The sequence below is a fragment of the Pristiophorus japonicus genome, unplaced genomic scaffold (assembly GCF_044704955.1).
Source record: "Pristiophorus japonicus isolate sPriJap1 unplaced genomic scaffold, sPriJap1.hap1 HAP1_SCAFFOLD_269, whole genome shotgun sequence".
Taxonomy (NCBI): domain Eukaryota; kingdom Metazoa; phylum Chordata; class Chondrichthyes; family Pristiophoridae; genus Pristiophorus; species Pristiophorus japonicus.
The window spans coordinates 248,888-268,980 of NW_027252439.1; the positions used below are offsets into that span (position 1 = coordinate 248,888).

Here is a 20,093-nt window from a genome sequence, read left to right on the forward strand (position 1 = left end):
AGTGAAGACAACTGAACTACCCCACCCAGCACACTGCGAGCTATTCAAAATAAAGTCAGGCACCGCTCCACATCAACACTTACAACACACTGGCCTTTCCTCCCACACTTTAAGCTCCCATTTTCCATTCAATGCTCCTTTTCTGAAGCAAATACACGTTTTTTAACCTCACAGTGACCAAAGGATCGGAGCTAAAACTCCTGCTTATCGTACGAATAAAAGGCCATTTAAAGCAAGCAACCTGCCCTCCCCTCCCCTCGGGCCACGGACTGCTCCCAGTCCCACAGCCTTTCTTGTTCTATGTTCTGATAAGGTCAAGGCCAATTTCTCATTGTCGCTGGTTGCTGGTTGCTGCAAGTTGCTGGGAGTTGCTGGTAGCCCAGGGATTGCCTCTTGTTTCGGCAGCTCAGCTTGACACACAGGCCAATAAGCATCAAGAGAAGGCAGGAGCCCACCAGCAGGCCCACGATCCGCTCTGCAGAGAGATACACACACTTCAGACATGTGCCAGAGTTGGGGAATGGCATTCACGGTTATGTTATACATCAGGAGAATGTGGTATATAATGTTAACGCTCCGCGCTCGCCCGCCATTCGACAGAATCACCACCCTGCCCCACACGTGAATAACGGACACTTTAGGGGACAGGTACTGGTGCCAGCCTGTACACCACCACGGGGAGAGGGGCGCGGGGGGGGGGGGGACGCAGGGGGAGGGGGGGGGGGGGAAGAGAGGGGGGGGGAGAGGGGAGGGGGAGGGGAGGGGATGGGTATATGTGGGGGCAGGGGTACGGGGGAAGGGGATGAGGGGAAGCGGGGAGGTAGGGAATGGGAGGGGGATGTGGGAGGGGACGCGGGGGGAGGGGACGCGGGGGGAGGGGACGCGATGGGACGCGGGGGAGGGGAGGGGATAAATGGTCTCGATATTTAGGATTGCTGTGGCTTTTGACATTTGTTTTTTAAAAAAGAGTGACTAATTCGGGAATTCCATCAACATTGACATTGACATTGAGAGTCTGCGGCAGTCGGGAGCAGCATCGAGGAGGTGCGTGGAGCGGCCTATAAAAGGCACAGCAGGGAGTCCGGGGCCCAGCGTCGGAGGTGCGTGGTGAGGCCTATAAAAGGCACAGCAGGGAGTCCGGGGCCCAGCGTCGGCGGCAGTCGGGAGCAGCGTCGAGGAGGTGCGTGGAGCGGCCTATAAAAGGCACAGCAGGGAGTCCGGGGCCCAGCGTCGGAGGTGCGTGGTGAGGCCTATAAAAGGCACAGCAGGGAGTCCGGGGCCCAGCGTCGGCGGCAGTCGGGAGCAGCGTCGAGGAGGTGCGTGGAGAGGCCTATAAAAGGCACAGCAGGGAGTCCGGGGCCCAGCGTCGGAGGTGCGTGGTGAGGCCTATAAAAGGCACAGCAGGGAGTCCGGGGCCCAGCGTCGGCGGCAGTCGGGAGCAGCGTCGAGGAGGTGTGTGGAGAGGCCTATAAAAGGCACAGCAGGGAGTCCGGGGCCCAGCGTCGAGGAGGTGTGTGGAGAGGCCTATGAAAGGCACAGCAGGGAGTCCGGGGCCCAGCGTCGAGGAGGTGTGTGGAGAGGCCTATAAAAGGCACAGCAGGGAGTCCGGGGCCTAGCGTCGAGGAGGTGCGTGGTGAGGCCTATAAAAGGCGTGACTTGTGCAGCTACAGGGAGAAGGCAAAAAAGAAGTAGAAAGAAATCAAAAGGTGACGTCACAGCCAAGAGGGTAAGTGATTGGCTGGTGATTGGTGAGTAGTTTTTCTTTTTTCTCTTCTATATCAGTGAGTAACTTTTAACACTGTTGTTGCCAATTTAAGTGTATATAAGGGTTAAGTCATGGCAGGAGAGCTCGGTCGGGTGTTATGCTCCTCCTGTACCATGTGGGAACTCAGGGACACTTCCGGTGTCCCTGACGATTACGTGTGCGGGAAGTGTATCCGCCTCCAGCTCCTGACAGACCGCGTTGCGGAGTTGGAGCTGAGGGTGGATTCACTCTGGAGCATCCACGATGCTGAGAATGACGTGAGTATCACGTGTAGCGAGTTGGTCGTACCACAGGGAAAGGGTCCACAGCCAGATAGGGAATGGAAGACCAACAGGAAGAGCAGTGCAAGGAAGGTAGTGCAGGAGTCCCCTGTGGTCATCCCCCTGCAAAACAGATACACTGCTTTGGGTACTGTTGAGGGGGATGACTCATCAGGGGAGGGCAGCAGCAGCCAAGTTCATGGCACCGTGGCTGGCTCTGCTGCACAGGAGGGCAGGAAAAAGAGTGGGAGAGCAATAGTGATTGGGGATTCAATGGTGAGGGGAATAGATAGGCGTTTCTGCGGCCGCAACCGAGACTCCAGGATGGTATGTTGCCTCCCTGGTGCAAGGGTCAAGGATGTCTCGGAGCGGGTGCAGGACATTCTAAAAAGGGAGGGAGAACAGCCAGTTGTCGTGGTGCACATTGGTACCAACGACATAGGTAAAAAGAGGGATGAGGTCCTACGAAACGAATTTAAGGAGCTAGGAGCTAAATTAAAAAGTAGGACCTCAAAAGTAGTAATCTCGGGATTGCTACCAGTGCCACGTGATAGTCAGAGTAGGAATCGCAGGATAGCGCAGATGAATACGTGGCTTGAGCAGTGGTGCAACAGGGAGGGATTCAAATTCCTGGGGCATTGGAACCGGTTCTGGGGGAGGTGGGACCAGTACAAACCGGACGGTCTGCACCTGGGCAGGACCGGAACCAATGTCCTAGGGGGCGTGTTTGCTAGTGCTGTTGGGGAGGATTTAAACTGATATGGCAGGGGGATGGGAACCAATGCAGGGAGACAGAGGGAAACAAAAAGGAGGCAAAAGCAAAAGACAGAAAGGAGATGAGGAAAAGTGGAGGGCAGAGAAACCCAAGGCAAAGAACAAAAAGTGCCACTGTACAGCAAAATTCTAAAAGGACAAAGGGTGTTAAAAGAACAAGCCTGAAGGCTTTGTGTCTTAATGCAAGGAGTATCCGCAATAAAGTGGATGAATTAACTGTGCAAATAGATGTTAACAAATATGATGTGATTGGGATTACGGAGACGTGGCTCCAGGATGATCAGGGCTGGGAACTCAACATCCAGGGGTATTCAACATTCAGGAAAGATAGAATAAAAGGAAAAGGAGGTGGGGTAGCATTGCTGGTTAAGGAGCAAATTAAGGCAATAGTTCGGAAGGACATTAGCTTGGATGATGTGGAATCTATATGGGTAGAGCTGCAGAATACCAAAGGACAAAAAACGTTAGTGGGAGTTGTGTACAGACCTCCAAACAGTAGTAGTGATGTTGGGGAGGGCATCAAACATGAAATTAGGGGTGCGTGCAATAAAGGTGCAGCAGTTATAATGGGTGACTTTAATATGCACATAGATTGGGTTAACCAAACTGGAAGCAATACGGTAGAGGAGGATTTCCTGGAGTGCATAAGGGATGGTTTTTTAGACCAATATGTCGAGGAACCAACTAGGGGGGAGGCCATCTTAGACTGGGTGTTGTGTAATGAGAGAGGATTAATTAGCAATCTCGTTGTGCGAGGCCCCTTGGGGAAGAGTGACCATAATATGGTGGAATTCTGCATTAGGATGGAGAATGAAACAGTTAATTCAGAGACCATGGTCCAGAACTTAAAGAAGGGTAACTTTGAAGGTATGAGGCGTGAATTGGCTAGGATAGATTGGCGAATGATACTGAAGGGGTTGACTGTGGATGGGCAATGGCAGACATTTAGAGACCGCATGGATGAACTACAACAATTGTACATTCCTGTCTGTCGTAAAAATAAAAAAGGGAAGGTGGCTCAACCGTGGCTATCAAGGGAAATCAGGGATAGCATTAAAGCCAAGGAAGTGGCATACAAATTGGCCAGAAATAGCAGAGAACCCGGGGACTGGGAGAAATTTAGAACTCAGCAGAGGAGGACAAAGGGTTTGATTAGGGCAGGGAAAATGGAGTACGAGAAGAAGCTTGCAGGGAACATTAAGACGGATTGCAAAAGTTTCTATAGATATGTAAAGAGAAAAAGGTTAGTAAAGACAAACGTAGGTCCCCTGCAGTCAGAATCAGGGGAAGTCATAACGGGGAACAAAGAAATGGCGGACCAATTGAACAAGTACTTTGGTTCGGTATTCACTGAGGAGGACACAAACAACCTTCATGATATAAAAGGGGTCGGAGGGTCTAGTAAGGAGGAGGAACTGAGGGAAATCCTTATTAGTCGGGAAATTGTGTTGGGGAAATTGATGGGATTGAAGGCCGATAAATCCCCAGGGCCTGATGGACTGCATCCCAGAGTACTTAAGGAGGTGGCCTTGGAAATAGTGGATGCATTGACAGTCATTTTCCAACATTCCATTGACTCTGGATCAGTTCCTATGGAGTGGCGGGTAGCCAATGTAACCCCACTTTTTAAAAAAGGAGGGAGAGAGAAAACAGGGAATTACAGACCGGTCAGCCTGACATCGGTAGTGGGTAAAATGATGGAATCAATTATTAAGGATGTCATCGCAGTGCATTTGGAAAGAGGTAATATGATAGGTCCAAGTCAGCATGGATTTGTGAAAGGGAAATCATGCTTGACAAATCTTCTGGAATTTTTTGAGGATGTTTCCAGTAGAGTGGACAAGGGAGAACCAGTCGATGTGGTATATTTGGACTTTCAGAAGGCTTTCGACAAGGTCCCACACAAGAGATTAATGTGCAAAGTTAAAGCACATGGGATTGGGGGTAGTGTGCTGACATGGATTGAGAACTGGTTGTCAGACAGGAAGCAAAGAGTAGGAGTAAATGGGGACTTTTCAGAATGGCAGGCAGTGACTAGTGGGGTACCGCAAGGTTCTGTGCTGGGGCCCCAGCTGTTTACACTGTACATTAATGATTTAGACGAGGGGATTAAATGTAGTATCTCCAAATTTGCGGATGACACTAAGTTGGGTGGCAGTGTGAGCTGCGAGGAGGATTCTATGAGGCTGCAGAGCGACTTGGATAGGTTAGGTGAGTGGGCAAATGCATGGCAGATGAAGTATAATGTGGATAAATGTGAGGTTATCCACTTTGGTGGTAAAAACAGAGAGACAGACTATTATCTGAATGGTGACAGATTAGGAAAAGGAGAGGTGCAACGAGACCTGGGTGTCATGGTACATCAGTCATTGAAGGTTGGCATGCAGGTACAGCAGGCGGTTAAGAAAGCAAATGGCATGTTGGCCTTCATAGCGAGGGGATTTGAGTACAAGGGCAGGGAGGTGTTGCTACAATTGTACAGGGCCTTGGTGAGGCCACACCTGGAGTACTGTGTACAGTTTTGGTCTCCTAACCTGAGGAAGGACATTCTTGCTATTGAGGGAGTGCAGCGAAGGTTCACCAGACTGATTCCCGGGATGGCGGGACTGACCTATCAAGAAAGACTGGATCAACTGGGCTTGTATTCACTGGAGTTCAGAAGAATGAGAGGGGACCTCATAGAAACGTTTAAAATTCTGACGGGGTTAGACAGGTTAGATGCAGGAAGAATGTTCCCAATGTTGGGGAAGTCCAGAACCAGGGGACACAGTCTAAGGATAAGGGGGAAGCCATTTAGGACTGAGATGAGGAGGAATTTCTTCACCCAGAGAGTGGTGAACCTGTGGAATTCTCTACCACAGAAAGTTGTTGAGGCCAATTCACTAAATATATTCAAAAAGGAGTTAGATGAAGTCCTTACTACTAGGGGAATCAAGGGGTATGGTGAGAAAGCAGGAATGGGGTACTGAAGTTGCATGTTCAGCCATGAACTCATTGAATGGCGGTGCAGGCTAGAAGGGCCGAATGGCCTACTCCTGCACCTATTTTCTATGTTTCTATGTTGACCCCGGCACAATCTGAGCCAAACCCCACTGTAACACGCCATTGTTGAGCAATTTCTCTCCTCCGAGTAGTTTCAATTTCAATTAAGAATAAAACACAATCCTCCATTCACAATACTGCAATCTACCCGGGGCTGGAGCACGAACCAAAGCCCCCCCTGCCCACCCACCCCCGCACTGTGCCCATTCTCCCTGAGATCCCTTCGCTGATACCCAGAGCCCCTCGCACTGTGCCCACTCTCCCCGAGACCCCATCGCTGATACCCAGAGCCCCTCGCACTGTGCCCACTCTCCCCGAGACCCCATCGCTGATACCCAGAGCCCCTCGTACTGTGCCCATTCTACCCTCGACCCCATCGCTGATACCCAGAGCCCCTCGCACTGTGCCCACTCTCCCCGAGACCCCATCGCTGATACCCAGAGCCCGTTGCACTGTGCCCACTCTCCCCGAGACCCCATCGCTGATACCCAGAGCCCCTCGCACTGTGCCCACTCTCCCCGAGACCCCATCGCTGATACCCAGAGCCCCTCGCACTGTGCCCACTCTCCCCGAGACCCCATCGCTGATACCCAGAGCCCCTCGCACTGTGCCCACTCTCCCCGAGACCCCATCGCTGATACCCAGAGCCCCTCGCACTGTGCCCACTCTCCCCGAGACCCCATCGCTGATACCCAGAGCCCCTCGCACTGTGCCCACTCTCCCCGAGACCTCTTCGCTGATACCCAGAGCCCCCCTGAACTGTGCCCACTCTCCCCGAGACCCCATCGCTGATACCCAGAGCCCCTCGCACTGTGCCCACTCTCCCCGAGACCCCATCGCTGATACCCAGAGCCCCTTGCACTGTTCCCACTCTCCCCGAGACCCCATCGCTGATACCCAGAGCCCCTCGCACTGTGCCCACTCTCCCCGAGACCCCATCGCTGATACCCAGAGCCCTTGCACTGTTCCCACTCTCCCCGAGACCCCATCGCTGATACCCAGAGCCCCTCGCACTGTGTCCACTCTCCCCGAGACCCCATCGCTGATACCCAGAGCCCCTTGCACTGTTCCCACTCTCCCCGAGACCCCATCGCTGATACCCAGAGCCCCCCTGAACTGTGCCCACTCTCCCCGAGACCCCATCGCTGATACCCAGAGCCCCCCTGAACTGTGCCCACTCTCCGAGACTCCATTGCTGATACCCAGACCCCCCCTGAACTGTGCCCATTTCAATGTCCATCAGGTGGGAACTTCAGCTGAGAGAAAGGCAACAAAGGCCTCAGCTGTGTACTGTAAGTCTGTGACAGCCTTGATCAATTCCTTCCAGCCTTATCTTACTTGAGTGTTTGACCTGTACCTACTGAACGATTTGAGAAGCATGCATGAGGAAGACACAATATAGATCCGAAGACAAGGGGCGCTATTGCCTCAAATGATGCTGTCACACAATAAAATGCTGGGCCGAGTGGGTGCACTCCTGAATATAAGATACAGGGACCACTGATGGGAGAGAGCAGTGTCGCTGAAGCTGCAGCCCAGGAAATTGGAATAGAGCCAAATATCAGATTGGATATAGAGGGGATCGTCCCAACCCATCACAGGTCAGGGTCAAAGGTTAGTGAAGTTAGCGAGCTGACCATCAGTGCCTTACCTATTTGGATTCTGCCATAGTGTGCCCGACATTCCTCCTCCCGATTCTCCGGGATCACACTGCTGGTGATTTGGATGAATTTGTGTAAGGGACAACTGTTGGTGCAGGATGGTAGAGTGAGAAGGTGTGCCTTGGAATCACTCTGGTTCCTGTAGTACATCTCCACAGTGAAGGACCTGCGGGAGCCACATGCAACTTTTAGCACGGGTGGAGCCATTGCATCACCCCGCCACTGCTCAATAAAGACCCTTACAGAAGGTGCATTTTACACAATCACATTTCACAGCTCTCCCCCAGACCCGTCTCTCTCTCTCTCTCTCTCCCCCAGACCCGTCTCTCTCTCTCCACCCAGACCCGTCTCTCTCTCTCTCTCTCTCTCTCCCCCGACCCGTCTCTCTCTCTCTCCCCCCAGACCCGTCTCTCTCTCTCTCTCCCCCCAGACCCGTCTCTCTCTCTCTCCCCCCAGACCCGTCTCTCTCTCTCTTCCCAGACCCGTCTCTCTCTCTCTCTCTCTCTCCCCCAGACCCGTCTCCCTCTCTCTCTCCCCCCAGACCTGTCTCTCTCTCTCTCTCTCTCTCCCCCAGACCAGTCTCTCTCTCTCTCTCTCTCTCTCCCCCCAGACCCGTCTCTCTCTCTCTCTCCCCCCAGACCCGTCTCTCTCTCTCTCTCTCTCTCTCTCCCCAGACCCGTCTCTCTCTCCCCCAGACCCGTCTCTCTCTCTCTCGCCCCAGACCCGTCTCTCATTCTCTCTCCCCCCAGACCCGTCTCTCTCTATCTCGTTCTCTCTCTCCCCCAGACCCGTCTCTCTCTCTCTCTCTCTCTCCCCCAGACCCGTCTCTCTCTCTCTCTCTCTCTCCCCCAAACCTGTCTCTCTCTCTCTCCCAGGCCCGTCTCTCTCTCTCTCCCAGGCCCGTCTCTCTCTCTCTCCCAGGCCCGTCTCTCTCTCTCTCCCAGGCCCGTCTCTCTCTCCCAGGCCCGTCTCTCTCTCTCTCCCCCCAGACCCGTCTCTCTCTCTCTCGTTCTCTCTCTCCCCCAGACTCGTCTCTCTCTCTCTCTCCCAGGCCCGTCTCTCTCTCTCTCTCTCTCTCTCTCTCTCCCCCAGACCCATCTCTCTCTCTCCCCCAGACCCGTCTCTCTCTCTCTCTACCCCCAGACCCGTCTCTCTCTCTCTCCCCCCAGACCTGTCTCTCTCTCTCTCCCCCCAGACCCGTCTCTCTCTCTCTTCCCAGACCCGTCTCTCTCTCTCTCTCTCCCCCAGACCCGTCTCCCTCTCTCTCTCCCGCCAGACCTGTCTCTCTCTCTCTCTCCCCCAGACCAGTCTCTCTCTCTCTCTCTCTCTCTCTCTCTCTCCCCCAGACCAGTCTCTCTCTCTCTCTCTCTCCCCCCAGACCCGTCTCTCTCTCTCTCTCCCCACAGACCAGTCTTTCTCTCTCTCTCTCCCCCCAGACCCGTCTCTCTCTCTCTCTCTCTCTCTCCCCAGACCCGTCTCTCTCTCCCCCAGACCCGTCTCTCTCTCTCTCGCCCCAGACCCGTCTCTCATTCTCTCTCCCACCAGACCCGTCTCTCTATCTCGTTCTCTCTCTCCCCCAGACCCGTCTCTCTATCTCGTTCTCTCTCTCCCCCAGACCCGTCTCTCTCTCTCTCTCTCTCTCTCCCCCAGACCCGTCTCTCTCTCTCTCTCCCAGGCCCGTCTCTCTCTCTCTCCCAGGCCCGTCTCTCTCTCTCTCCCAGGCCCGTCTCTCTCTCTCTCCCAGGCCCGTCTCTCTCTCTCCCCCCAGGCCCGTCTCTCTCTCCCCCAGACTCGTCTCTCTCTCTCCCAGGCCCGTCTCTCTCTCTCACCCCCAGACCCGTCTCTCTCTCTTTCTCTCTCTCTCTCTCTCCCCAGACCTGTCTCTCTCTCCCCCAGACCCGTCTCTCTCTCTCTCGCCCCAGACCCGTCTCTCTCTCTCTCTCCCCCAGACCTGTCTCTCTCTCTCTCTCTCTCCCCCAGACCCGTCTCCCTCTCTCTCTCCCCCCAGACCTGTCTCTCTCTCTCTCTCCCCCAGACCAGTCTCTCTCTCTCTCTCTCTCTCCCCCCAGACCCGTCTCTCTCTCTCTCTCCCCACAGACCAGTCTTTCTCTCTCTCTCTCCCCCCAGACCCGTCTCTCTCTCTTTCTCTCTCCCCAGACCTGTCTCTCTCTCCCCCAGACCCGTCTCTCTCTCTCTCGCCCCAGACCCGTCTCTCATTCTCTCTCCCCCCAGACCCGTCTCTCTCTATCTCGTTCTCTCTCTCCCCCAGACCCGTCTCTCTCTCTCTCTCTCTCTCCCCCAGACCCGTCTCTCTCTCTCTCCCAGGCCCGTCTCTCTCTCTCTCCCAGGCCCGTCTCTCTCTCTCTCCCAGGCCCGCCTCTCTCTCTCTCCCAGGCCCGTCTCTCTCTCTCCCCCCAGACCCGTCTCTCTCTCTCTCGTTCTCTCTCTCCCCCAGACTCGTCTCTCTCTCTCCCCCCAGACCCGTCTCTCTCTCTCTCTCTCTCTCTCTCTCCCCCAGACCCGTCTCTCTCTCTCTCTCTCCCCCAGACCCGTCTCTCTCTCTCTCTCTCCCCCAGACCCGTCGCTCTCTCTCTCTCCCCCCAGGCCCGTCTCTCTCTCTCTCTACCTCCAGGCCCGTCTCTCTCTCTCTCTCCCCCCAGACCCGTCTCTCTCTCTCTCTCCCTCCCTGAGACCCGTCTTTCTTTCTCTCTCTCTCTCTCCCTCCCTCTCTCCCTCCCTCCCCGAGACCCGTCTCTCTCCCTCTCTCTCTCTCTCTCTCTCTCTCCCCACAGACCCGTCTCTCTCTCTCTCTCTCTCCCTCCCCGAGACCCGTCTCTCTCTCTCTCTCTCTCTCTCTCCCCCCAGACCCGTCTCTCTCTCTCTCTCTCTCTCTCTCCCCCAGACCCGTCTCTCTCTCTCTCCCAGGCCCGTCTCTCTCTCTCTCCAAGGCCCGTCTCTCTCTCTCCCCCCAGACCCGTCTCTCTCTCTCTCGTTCTCTCTCTCCCCCAGACTCGTCTCTCTCTCTCCCAGGCCCGTCTCTCTCTCTCACTCTCCCCCAGACCAATCTCTCTCACTCTCGTTCTCTCTCTCCCCCAGACCCGTCTCTCTCTCTCCCAGGCCCGTCTCTCTCTCTCTCTCTCTCTCTCTCTCTCCCCCAGACCCGTCTCTCTCTCTCTCTCTCTCTCCCCCAGACCCGTCTCTCTCTCTCTCCCAGGCCCGTCTCTCTCTCTCTCCCAGGCCCGTCTCTCTCTCTCTCCCAGGCCCGTCTCTCTCTCTCCCCCCAGGCCCGTCTCTCTCTCTCTCGTTCTCTCTCTCCCCCAGACTCGTCTCTCTCTCTCCCAGGCCCGTCTCTCTCTCTCACCCCCAGACCCGTCTCTCTCTCTCTCTCTCCCCCAGACCCGTCTCTCTCTCTCTCTCTCTCCCCCAGACCCGTCTCCCTCTCTCTCTCCCCCCAGACCTGTCTCTCTCTCTCTCTCCCCCAGACCAGTCTCTCTCTCTCTCTCTCTCCCCCCAGACCCGTCTCTCTCTCTCTCTCCCCACAGACCAGTCTTTCTCTCTCTCTCTCCCCCCAGACCCGTCTCTCCCTCTCTCTCTCTCTCTCTCTCTCTCTCCCCAGACCCGTCTCTCTCTCCCCCAGACCCGTCTCTCTCTCTCTCGCCCCAGACCCGTCTCTCATTCTCTCTCCCCCCAGACCCGTCTCTCTCTATCTCGTTCTCTCTCTCCCCCAGACCCGTCTCTCTCTCTCTCTCTCTCTCCCCCAGACCCGTCTCTCTCTCTCTCCCAGGCCCGTCTCTCTCTCTCTCCCAGGCCCGTCTCTCTCTCTCTCCCAGGCCCGTCTCTCTCTCTCCCCCCAGACCCGTCTCTCTCTCTCTCGTTCTCTCTCTCCCCCAGACTCGTCTCTCTCTCTCCCCCCAGACCCGTCTCTCTCTCTCTCTCTCTCTCTCCCCCAGACCCGTCTCTCTCTCTCTCTCTCTCCCCCAGACCCGTCTCTCTCTCTCTCTCTCTCCCCCAGACCCGTCGCTCTCTCTCTCTCCCCCCAGGCCCGTCTCTCTCTCTCTCTACCTCCAGGCCCGTCTCTCTCTCTCTCTCCCCCCAGACCCGTCTCTCTCTCTCTCTCCCTCCCCGAGACCCGTCTTTCTTTCTCTCTCTCTCTCTCTCTCTCTCTCCCTCCCTCTCTCCCTCCCTCCCCGAGACCCATCTCTCTCCCTCTCTCTCTCTCTCCCCACAGACCCGTCTCTCTCTCTCTCTCTCTCTCCCTCCCTCCCCGAGACCCGTCTCTCTCTCTCTCTCTCTCTCTCTCTCCCCACAGACCCGTCTCTCTCTCTCTCTCTCTCTCTCCCCCAGACCCGTCTCTCTCTCCCCCAGGCCCGTCTCTCTCTCTCTCCCAGGCCCGTCTCTCTCTCTCCCCCCAGACCCGGCTCTCTCTCTCTCGTTCTCTCTCTCCCCCAGACTCGTCTCTCTCTCTCCCAGGCCCGTCTCTCTCTCTCTCTCTCCCCCAGACCAATCTCTCTCACTCTCGTTCTCTCTCTCCCCCAGACCCGTCTCTCTCTCTCCCAGGCCCGTCTCTCTCTCTCTCTCTCTCTCCCCCAGACCCGTCTCTCTCTCTCTCTCTCTCCCCCAGACCCGTCTCTCTCTCTCCCCCCAGACCCGTCTCTCTCCCCCCAGACCCGTCTCTCTCTCTCTCTCCCCCAGACCCGTCCCTCTCTCCCTCCCCGAGACCCGTCTCTCTCTCTCTCTCTCTCTCTCTCCCCCCAGACCCGTCTCTCTCTCTCTCACGCTCCCCCCAGACCCGTCTCTCTCTCTCTCTCCCCCCAGACCCATCTCTCTCTCTCTCCCCCCAGACCCGTCTCTCTCTCTCTCCCCCAGACCCGTCTTTCTTTCTCTCTCTCTCTCTCCCTCCCTCTCTCCCTCCCTCCCCGAGACCCGTCTCTCTCCCTCTCTCTCTCTCTCTCTCTCTCCCCACAGACCCGTCTCTCTCTCTCTCTCTCTCCCTCCCCGAGACCCGTCTCTCTCTCTCTCTCTCTCTCTCTCTCCCCCAGACCCGTCTCTCTCTCTCTCTCTCTCTCTCTCCCCCAGACCCGTCTCTCTCTCCCCCAGGCCCGTCTCTCTCTCTCTCCCAGGCCCGTCTCTCTCTCTCTCCAAGGCCCGTCTCTCTCTCTCCCCCCAGACCCGTCTCTCTCTCTCTCGTTCTCTCTCTCCCCCAGACTCGTCTCTCTCTCTCCCAGGCCCGTCTCTCTCTCTCACTCTCCCCCAGACCAATCTCTCTCACTCTCGTTCTCTCTCTCCCCCAGACCCGTCTCTCTCTCTCCCAGGCCCGTCTCTCTCTCTCTCTCTCTCTCTCTCTCCCCCAGACCCGTCTCTCTCTCTCTCTCTCTCTCCCCCAGACCCGTCTCTCTCTCTCTCCCAGGCCCGTCTCTCTCTCTCTCTCTCCCAGGCCCGTCTCTCTCTCTCTCCCAGGCCCGTCTCTCTCTCTCTCCCAGGCCCGTCTCTCTCTCTCCCCCCAGGCCCGTCTCTCTCTCTCTCGTTCTCTCTCTCCCCCAGACTCGTCTCTCTCTCTCCCAGGCCCGTCTCTCTCTCTCACCCCCAGACCCGTCTCTCTCTCTCTCTCTCCCCCAGACCCGTCTCTCTCTCTCTCTCTCTCCCCCAGACTCGTCTCCCTCTCTCTCTCCCCCCAGACCTGTCTCTCTCTCTCTCTCCCCCCAGACCAGTCTCTCTCTCTCTCTCTCTCCCCCCAGACCCGTCTCTCTCTCTCTCTCCCCACAGACCAGTCTTTCTCTCTCTCTCCCCCCAGACCCGTCTCTCCCTCTCTCTCTCTCTCTCTCTCTCCCCAGACCCGTCTCTCTCTCCCCCAGACCCGTCTCTCTCTCTCTCGCCCCAGACCCGTCTCTCATTCTCTCTCCCCCCAGACCCGTCTCTCTCTATCTCGTTCTCTCTCTCCCCCAGACCCGTCTCTCTCTCTCTCTCTCTCTCCCCCAGACCCGTCTCTCTCTCTCTCCCAGGCCCGTCTCTCTCTCTCTCCCAGGCCCGTCTCTCTCTCTCTCCCAGGCCCGTCTCTCTCTCTCCCCCCAGACCCGTCTCTCTCTCTCTCGTTCTCTCTCTCCCCCAGACTCGTCTCTCTCTCTCCCCCCAGACCCGTCTCTCTCTCTCTCTCTCTCTCTCCCCCAGACCCGTCTCTCTCTCTCTCTCTCTCCCCCAGACCCGTCTCTCTCTCTCTCTCTCTCCCCCAGACCCGTCGCTCTCTCTCTCTCCCCCCAGGCCCGTCTCTCTCTCTCTCTACCTCCAGGCCCGTCTCTCTCTCTCTCTCCCCCCAGACCCGTCTCTCTCTCTCTCTCCCTCCCCGAGACCCGTCTTTCTTTCTCTCTCTCTCTCTCTCTCTCTCCCTCCCTCTCTCCCTCCCTCCCCGAGACCCGTCTCTCTCCCTCTCTCTCTCTCTCCCCACAGACCCGTCTCTCTCTCTCTCTCTCTCTCCCTCCCCGAGACCCGTCTCTCTCTCTCTCTCTCTCTCTCTCTCCCCACAGACCCGTCTCTCTCTCTCTCTCTCTCTCTCTCTCCCCCAGACCCGTCTCTCTCTCCCCCAGGCCCGTCTCTCTCTCTCTCCCAGGCCCGTCTCTCTCTCTCCCCCCAGACCCGGCTCTCTCTCTCTCGTTCTCTCTCTCCCCCAGACTCGTCTCTCTCTCTCCCAGGCCCGTCTCTCTCTCTCTCTCTCCCCCAGACCAATCTCTCTCACTCTCGTTCTCTCTCTCCCCCAGACCCGTCTCTCTCTCTCCCAGGCCCGTCTCTCTCTCTCTCTCTCTCTCCCCCAGACCCGTCTCTCTCTCTCTCTCTCTCCCCCAGACCCGTCTCTCTCTCTCCCCCCAGACCCGTCTCTCTCCCCCCAGACCCGTCTCTCTCTCTCTCTCCCCCCAGACCCGTCCCTCTCTCCCTCCCCGAGACCCGTCTCTCTCTCTCTCTCTCTCTCTCTCCCCCCAGACCCGTCTCTCTCTCTCTCACGCTCCCCCCAGACCCGTCTCTCTCTCTCTCTCCCCCCAGACCCATCTCTCTCTCTCTCCCCCCAGACCCGTCTCTCTCTCTCTCCCCCAGACCCGTCTTTCTTTCTCTCTCTCTCTCTCCCTCCCTCTCTCCCTCCCTCCCCGAGACCCGTCTCTCTCCCTCTCTCTCTCTCTCTCTCTCTCCCCACAGACCCGTCTCTCTCTCTCTCTCTCTCCCTCCCCGAGACCCGTCTCTCTCTCTCTCTCTCTCTCTCCCCCCAGACCCGTCTCTCTCTCTCTCTCTCTCTCTCTCCCCCAGACCCGTCTCTCTCTCCCCCAGGCCCGTCTCTCTCTCTCTCCCAGGCCCGTCTCTCTCTCTCTCCAAGGCCCGTCTCTCTCTCTCCCCCCAGACCCGTCTCTCTCTCTCTCGTTCTCTCTCTCCCCCAGACTCGTCTCTCTCTCTCCCAGGCCCGTCTCTCTCTCTCACTCTCCCCCAGACCAATCTCTCTCACTCTCGTTCTCTCTCTCCCCCAGACCCGTCTCTCTCTCTCCCAGGCCCGTCTCTCTCTCTCTCTCTCTCTCTCTCTCTCCCCCAGACCCGTCTCTCTCTCTCTCTCTCTCTCCCCCAGACCCGTCTCTCTCTCTCTCCCAGGCCCGTCTCTCTCTCTCTCCCAGGCCCGTCTCTCTCTCTCTCCCAGGCCCGTCTCTCTCTCTCTCCCAGGCCCGTCTCTCTCTCTCCCCCCAGGCCCGTCTCTCTCTCTCTCGTTCTCTCTCTCCCCCAGACTCGTCTCTCTCTCTCCCAGGCCCGTCTCTCTCTCTCACCCCCAGACCCGTCTCTCTCTCTCTCTCTCCCCCAGACCCGTCTCTCTCTCTCTCTCTCTCCCCCAGACCCGTCTCCCTCTCTCTCTCCCCCCAGACCTGTCTCTCTCTCTCCCAGACCAGTCTCTCTCTCTCTCTCTCTCCCCCCAGACCCGTCTCTCTCTCTCTCTCCCCACAGACCAGTCTTTCTCTCTCTCTCTCCCCCCAGACCCGTCTCTCCCTCTCTCTCTCTCTCTCTCTCTCTCTCTCTCCCCAGACCCGTCTCTCTCTCCCCCAGACCCGTCTCTCTCTCTCTCGCCCCAGACCCGTCTCTCATTCTCTCTCCCCCCAGACCCGTCTCTCTCTCTCTCTCTCTCTCTCTCCCCCAGACCCGTCTCTCTCTCCCCCAGGCCCGTCTCTCTCTCTCTCCCAGGCCCGTCTCTCTCTCTCTCCAAGGCCCGTCTCTCTCTCTCCCCCCAGACCCGTCTCTCTCTCTCTCGTTCTCTCTCTCCCCCAGACTCGTCTCTCTCTCTCCCAGGCCCGTCTCTCTCTCTCACTCTCCCCCAGACCAATCTCTCTCACTCTCGTTCTCTCTCTCCCCCAGACCCGTCTCTCTCTCTCCCAGGCCCGTCTCTCTCTCTCTCTCTCTCTCTCTCTCTCCCAGACCCGTCTCTCTCTCTCTCTCTCTCTCCCCCAGACCCGTCTCTCTCTCTCTCCCAGGCCCGTCTCTCTCTCTCTCCCAGGCCCGTCTCTCTCTCTCTCCCAGGCCCGTCTCTCTCTCTCTCCCAGGCCCGTCTCTCTCTCTCCCCCCAGGCCCGTCTCTCTCTCTCTCGTTCTCTCTCTCCCCCAGACTCGTCTCTCTCTCTCCCAGGCCCGTCTCTCTCTCTCACCCCCAGACCCGTCTCTCTCTCTCTCTCTCCCCCAGACCCGTCTCTCTCTCTCTCTCTCTCCCCCAGACCCGTCTCCCTCTCTCTCTCCCCCCAGACCTGTCTCTCTCTCTCCCAGACCAGTCTCTCTCTCTCTCTCTCTCCCCCCAGACCCGTCTCTCTCTCTCTCTCCCCACAGACCAGTCTTTCTCTCTCTCTCTCCCCCCAGACCCGTCTCTCCCTCTCTCTCTCTCTCTCTCTCTCTCTCCCCAGACCCGTCTCTCTCTCCCCCAGACCCGTCTCTCTCTCTCTCGCCCCAGACCCGTCTCTCATTCTCTCTCCCCCCAGACCCGTCTCTCTCTATCTCGTTCTCTCTCTCCCCCAGACCCGTCTCTCTCTCTCTCTCTCTCTCCCCCAGACCCGTCTCTCTCTCTCTCTCCCAGGCCCGTCTCTCTCTCTCTCCCAGGCCCGTCTCTCTCTCTCTCCCAGGCCCGTCTCTCTCTCTCCCCCCAGACCCGTCTCTCTCTCTCTCGTTCTCTCTCTCCCCCAGACTCGTCTCTCTCTCTCCCCCCAGACCCGTCTCTCTCTCTCTCTCTCTCCCCCAGACCCGTCTCTCTCTCTCTCTCTCTCCCCCAGACCCGTCGCTCTCTCTCTCTCCCCCCAGACCCGTCTCTCTCTCTCTCTACCTCCAGGCCCGTCTCTCTCTCTCTCTCCCCCCAGACCCGTCTCTCTCTCTCTCTCCCTCCCCGAGACCCGTCTTTCTTTCTCTCTCTCTCTCTCTCTCTCTCTCTCTCTCCCTCCCTCTCTCCCTCCCTCCCCGAGACCCGTCTCTCTCCCTCTCTCTCTCTCTCCCCACAGACCCGTCTCTCTCTCTCTCTCTCTCTCCCTCCCCGAGACCCGTCTCTCTCTCTCTCTCTCTCTCTCTCTCCCCACAGACCCGTCTCTCTCTCTCTCTCTCTCTCTCTCTCCCCCAGACCCGTCTCTCTCTCCCCCAGGCCCGTCTCTCTCTCTCTCCCAGGCCCGTCTCTCTCTCTCCCCCCAGACCCGGCTCTCTCTCTCTCGTTCTCTCTCTCCCCCAGACTCGTCTCTCTCTCTCCCAGGCCCGTCTCTCTCTCTCTCTCTCCCCCAGACCAATCTCTCTCACTCTCGTTCTCTCTCTCCCCCAGACCCGTCTCTCTCTCTCCCAGGCCCGTCTCTCTTTCTCTCTCTCTCTCCCCCAGACCCGTCTCTCTCTCTCTCTCTCTCCCCCAGACCCGTCTCTCTCTCTCCCCCCAGACCCGTCTCTCTCCCCCCAGACCCGTCTCTCTCTCTCTCTCCCCCCAGACCCGTCCCTCTCTCCCTCCCCGAGACCCGTCTCTCTCTCTCTCTCTCTCTCTCTCTCTCCCCCCAGACCCGTCTCTCTCTCTCTCACGCTCCCCCCAGACCCGTCTCTCTCTCTCTCCCCCCAGACCCGTCTCTCTCTCTCTCCCCCAGACCCGTCTCTCTCTCTCTCTCTCTCCCCCCAGACCCGTCTCTCTCTCTCTCTCTCTCTCCCCCCAGGCCCGTCTCTCTCTCTCTCTCTCTCTCTCTCTCTCCCCACAGACCCGTCTCTCTCTCTCTCTCTCCCCCCAGACCCGTATCTCTCTCTCTCTCCCCGAGACCCGTGTCTGTCTCTCTCTCTCTCCCCCAGACCCGTCTCTCTCTCTCTCTCTGCCCCCAGACCCGTCTCTCTCTCTCTCTCTCTCTCTCTCTCCCCAGGCCCGTCTTTCTCCCTTTCTCTCTCTCTCTCCCCCCAGACCCGTCTCTCTCTCTCTCTCTCTCTGCCCACAGACCTGGCTCTCTCTCTCTCTCTCTCCCCCAGACCCGTATCTCTCTCTCTCTCCCCGAGACCCGTGTCTGTCTCTCTCTCTCTCCCCCAGACCCGTCTCTCTCTCTCTCTCTCTCCCCACAGACCCGTCTCTCTCTCTCTCTCTCTCTCTCCCTCCCCGAGACCCGTCTCTCTCTCTCTCTCCCCCCAGACCCGTCTCTCTCTCTCTCTCTCTCTCTCTCCCCAGACCCGTCTCTCTCTCTCTCTCCCAGGCCCGTCTCTCTTTGTCTCTCCCCCAGACCCGTCTCTCTCTCTACCCCCAGACCCGTCTCTCTCCCCCCAGACCCGTCTCTCTCTCTCTCTCTCTCCCCAGACCAATCTCTCTCTCTCTCTCTCCCCCCAGACCCGTCTCTCTCTCTCTCTACCTCCAGGCCCGTCTCTCTCTCTCTTTCTCCCCCAGACCCGTCTCTCTCTCTCTCTCTCCCCCAGACCAATCTCTCTCTCTCTCTCCCCCCAGACCCGTCCCTCTCTCCCTCCCCGAGACCCGTCTCTCTCTCTCTCTCTCTCTCTCTTTCTCCCCCCAGACCCGTCTCTCTCTCTCCCCCCAGACCCGTCTCTCTCTCTCTCCCTCCCCGAGATCCGTCTTTCTCTCTCTCCCTCCCTACCTCCCCGAGACCCGTCTCTCTCCCTCTCTCTCTTTCTCTCCCCCCAGACCCGTCTCTCTATCTCTCTCTCTTTCTCACCCCAGACCCGTCTCTCTCTCTCTCTCTCTCCCCCCAGACCCGTCTCTCTCTCTCTCTCTCTCTCTCCCCCCAGACCGTCTCTCTCTCTCTCTCTCTCTCTCTCTCTCCCCCAGACCTGTCTCTCTCTCTCTCTCTCTCTCTCTCTCCCCCAGACCCGTCTCTCTCTCTCTCTCTCTCCCCCAGACCCGTCTCTCTCTCTCCCCCCAGACCCGTCTCTCTCTCTCTCCCAGGCCCGTCTCTCTCTCTCCAGGCCCGTCTCTCTCTCTCCCCCCAGACCCGTCTCTCTCTCTCTCGTTCTCTCTCTCCCCCAGACTCGTCTCTTTCTCTCCCAGGCCCGTCTCTCTCTCTCTCTCTCTCTCTCTCTCTCTCCCCAGACCCGTCTCTCTCTCTCTCTCTCCCCCAGACCCGTCTCTCTCTCTCTCTCTCCCCCCAGACCCGTCTCTCTCTATCTCGTTCTCTCTCTCCCCCAGACCCGTCTCTCTCTCTCTCTCTCTCTCCCCCAAACCCGTCTCTCTCTCTCTCTCCCAGGCCCGTCTCTCTCTCTCTCCCAGGCCCGTCTCTCTCTCTCTCCCCAGGCCCGTCTCTCTCTCTCTCCCAGGCCCGTCTCTCTCTCCCAGCCCGTCTCTCTCTCCCAGGCCCGTCTCTCTCTCCCCCCAGACCCGTCTCTCTCTCTCTCTCGTTCTCTCTCTCCCCCAGACTCGTCTCTCTCTCTCCCAGGCCCGTCTCTCTCTCTCTCTCTCTCTCTCTCTCTCCCCCAGACCCGTCTCTCTCTCTCTCTCTCCCCCAGACCCGTCTCTCTCTCTCTCTCCCCCCAGACCCGTCTCTCTCTCTCTCCCCCCAGACCTGTCTCTCTCTCTCTCCCCCCAGACCCGTCTCTCTCTCTCTTCCCAGACCCGTCTCTCTCTCTCTCTCTCTCCCCCAGACCCGTCTCCCTCTCTCTCTCCCCCCAGACCTGTCTCTCTCTCTCTCTCCCCCAGACCAGTCTCTCTCTCTCTCTCTCCCCCCAGACCCGTCTCTCTCTCTCTCTCCCCACAGACCAGTCTTTCTCTCTCTCTCTCCCCCCAGACCCGTCTCTCATTCTCTCTCCCACCAGACCCGTCTCTCTCTATCTCGTTCTCTCTCTCCCCCAGACCCGTCTCTCTCTCTCTCTCTCTCTCTCTCCCCCAGACCCGTCTCTCTCTCTCTCCCAGGCCCGTCTCTCTCTCTCTCCCAGGCCCGTCTCTCTCTCTCTCCCAGGCCCGTCTCTCTCTCTCTCCCAGGCCCGTCTCTCTCCTCCCCCCAGGCCTGTCTCTCTCTCTCTCGTTCTCTCTCTCCCCCAGACTCGTCTCTCTCTCTCCCAGGCCCGTCTCTCTCTCTCACCCCCAGACCCGTCTCTCTCTCTCTCTCTCTCCCCCAGACCCGTCTCTCTCTCTCTCTCTCTCCCCCAGACC

At 58.1% G+C, this 20,093-nt stretch overlaps 1 protein-coding gene across 1 annotated transcript in view; it reads right to left on the minus strand.

The window, feature by feature from the left end:
* Positions 1–236: 236 nt before the first annotated feature.
* The window catches only part of LOC139247291 (lysosomal acid phosphatase-like), a 64,352-nt gene continuing 44,495 nt past the window's right edge, over positions 237–20,093 (minus strand). The window contains exons 6-7 of the mRNA XM_070871594.1: positions 7,493–7,668; positions 237–475 (exon numbers count right to left, since the gene is read on the minus strand). Of these exons, the coding sequence (XP_070727695.1) occupies positions 315–475; positions 7,493–7,668 (337 nt within the window). The 3' untranslated portion in view covers positions 237–314. The remainder of the gene's footprint in view (positions 476–7,492; positions 7,669–20,093) is intronic.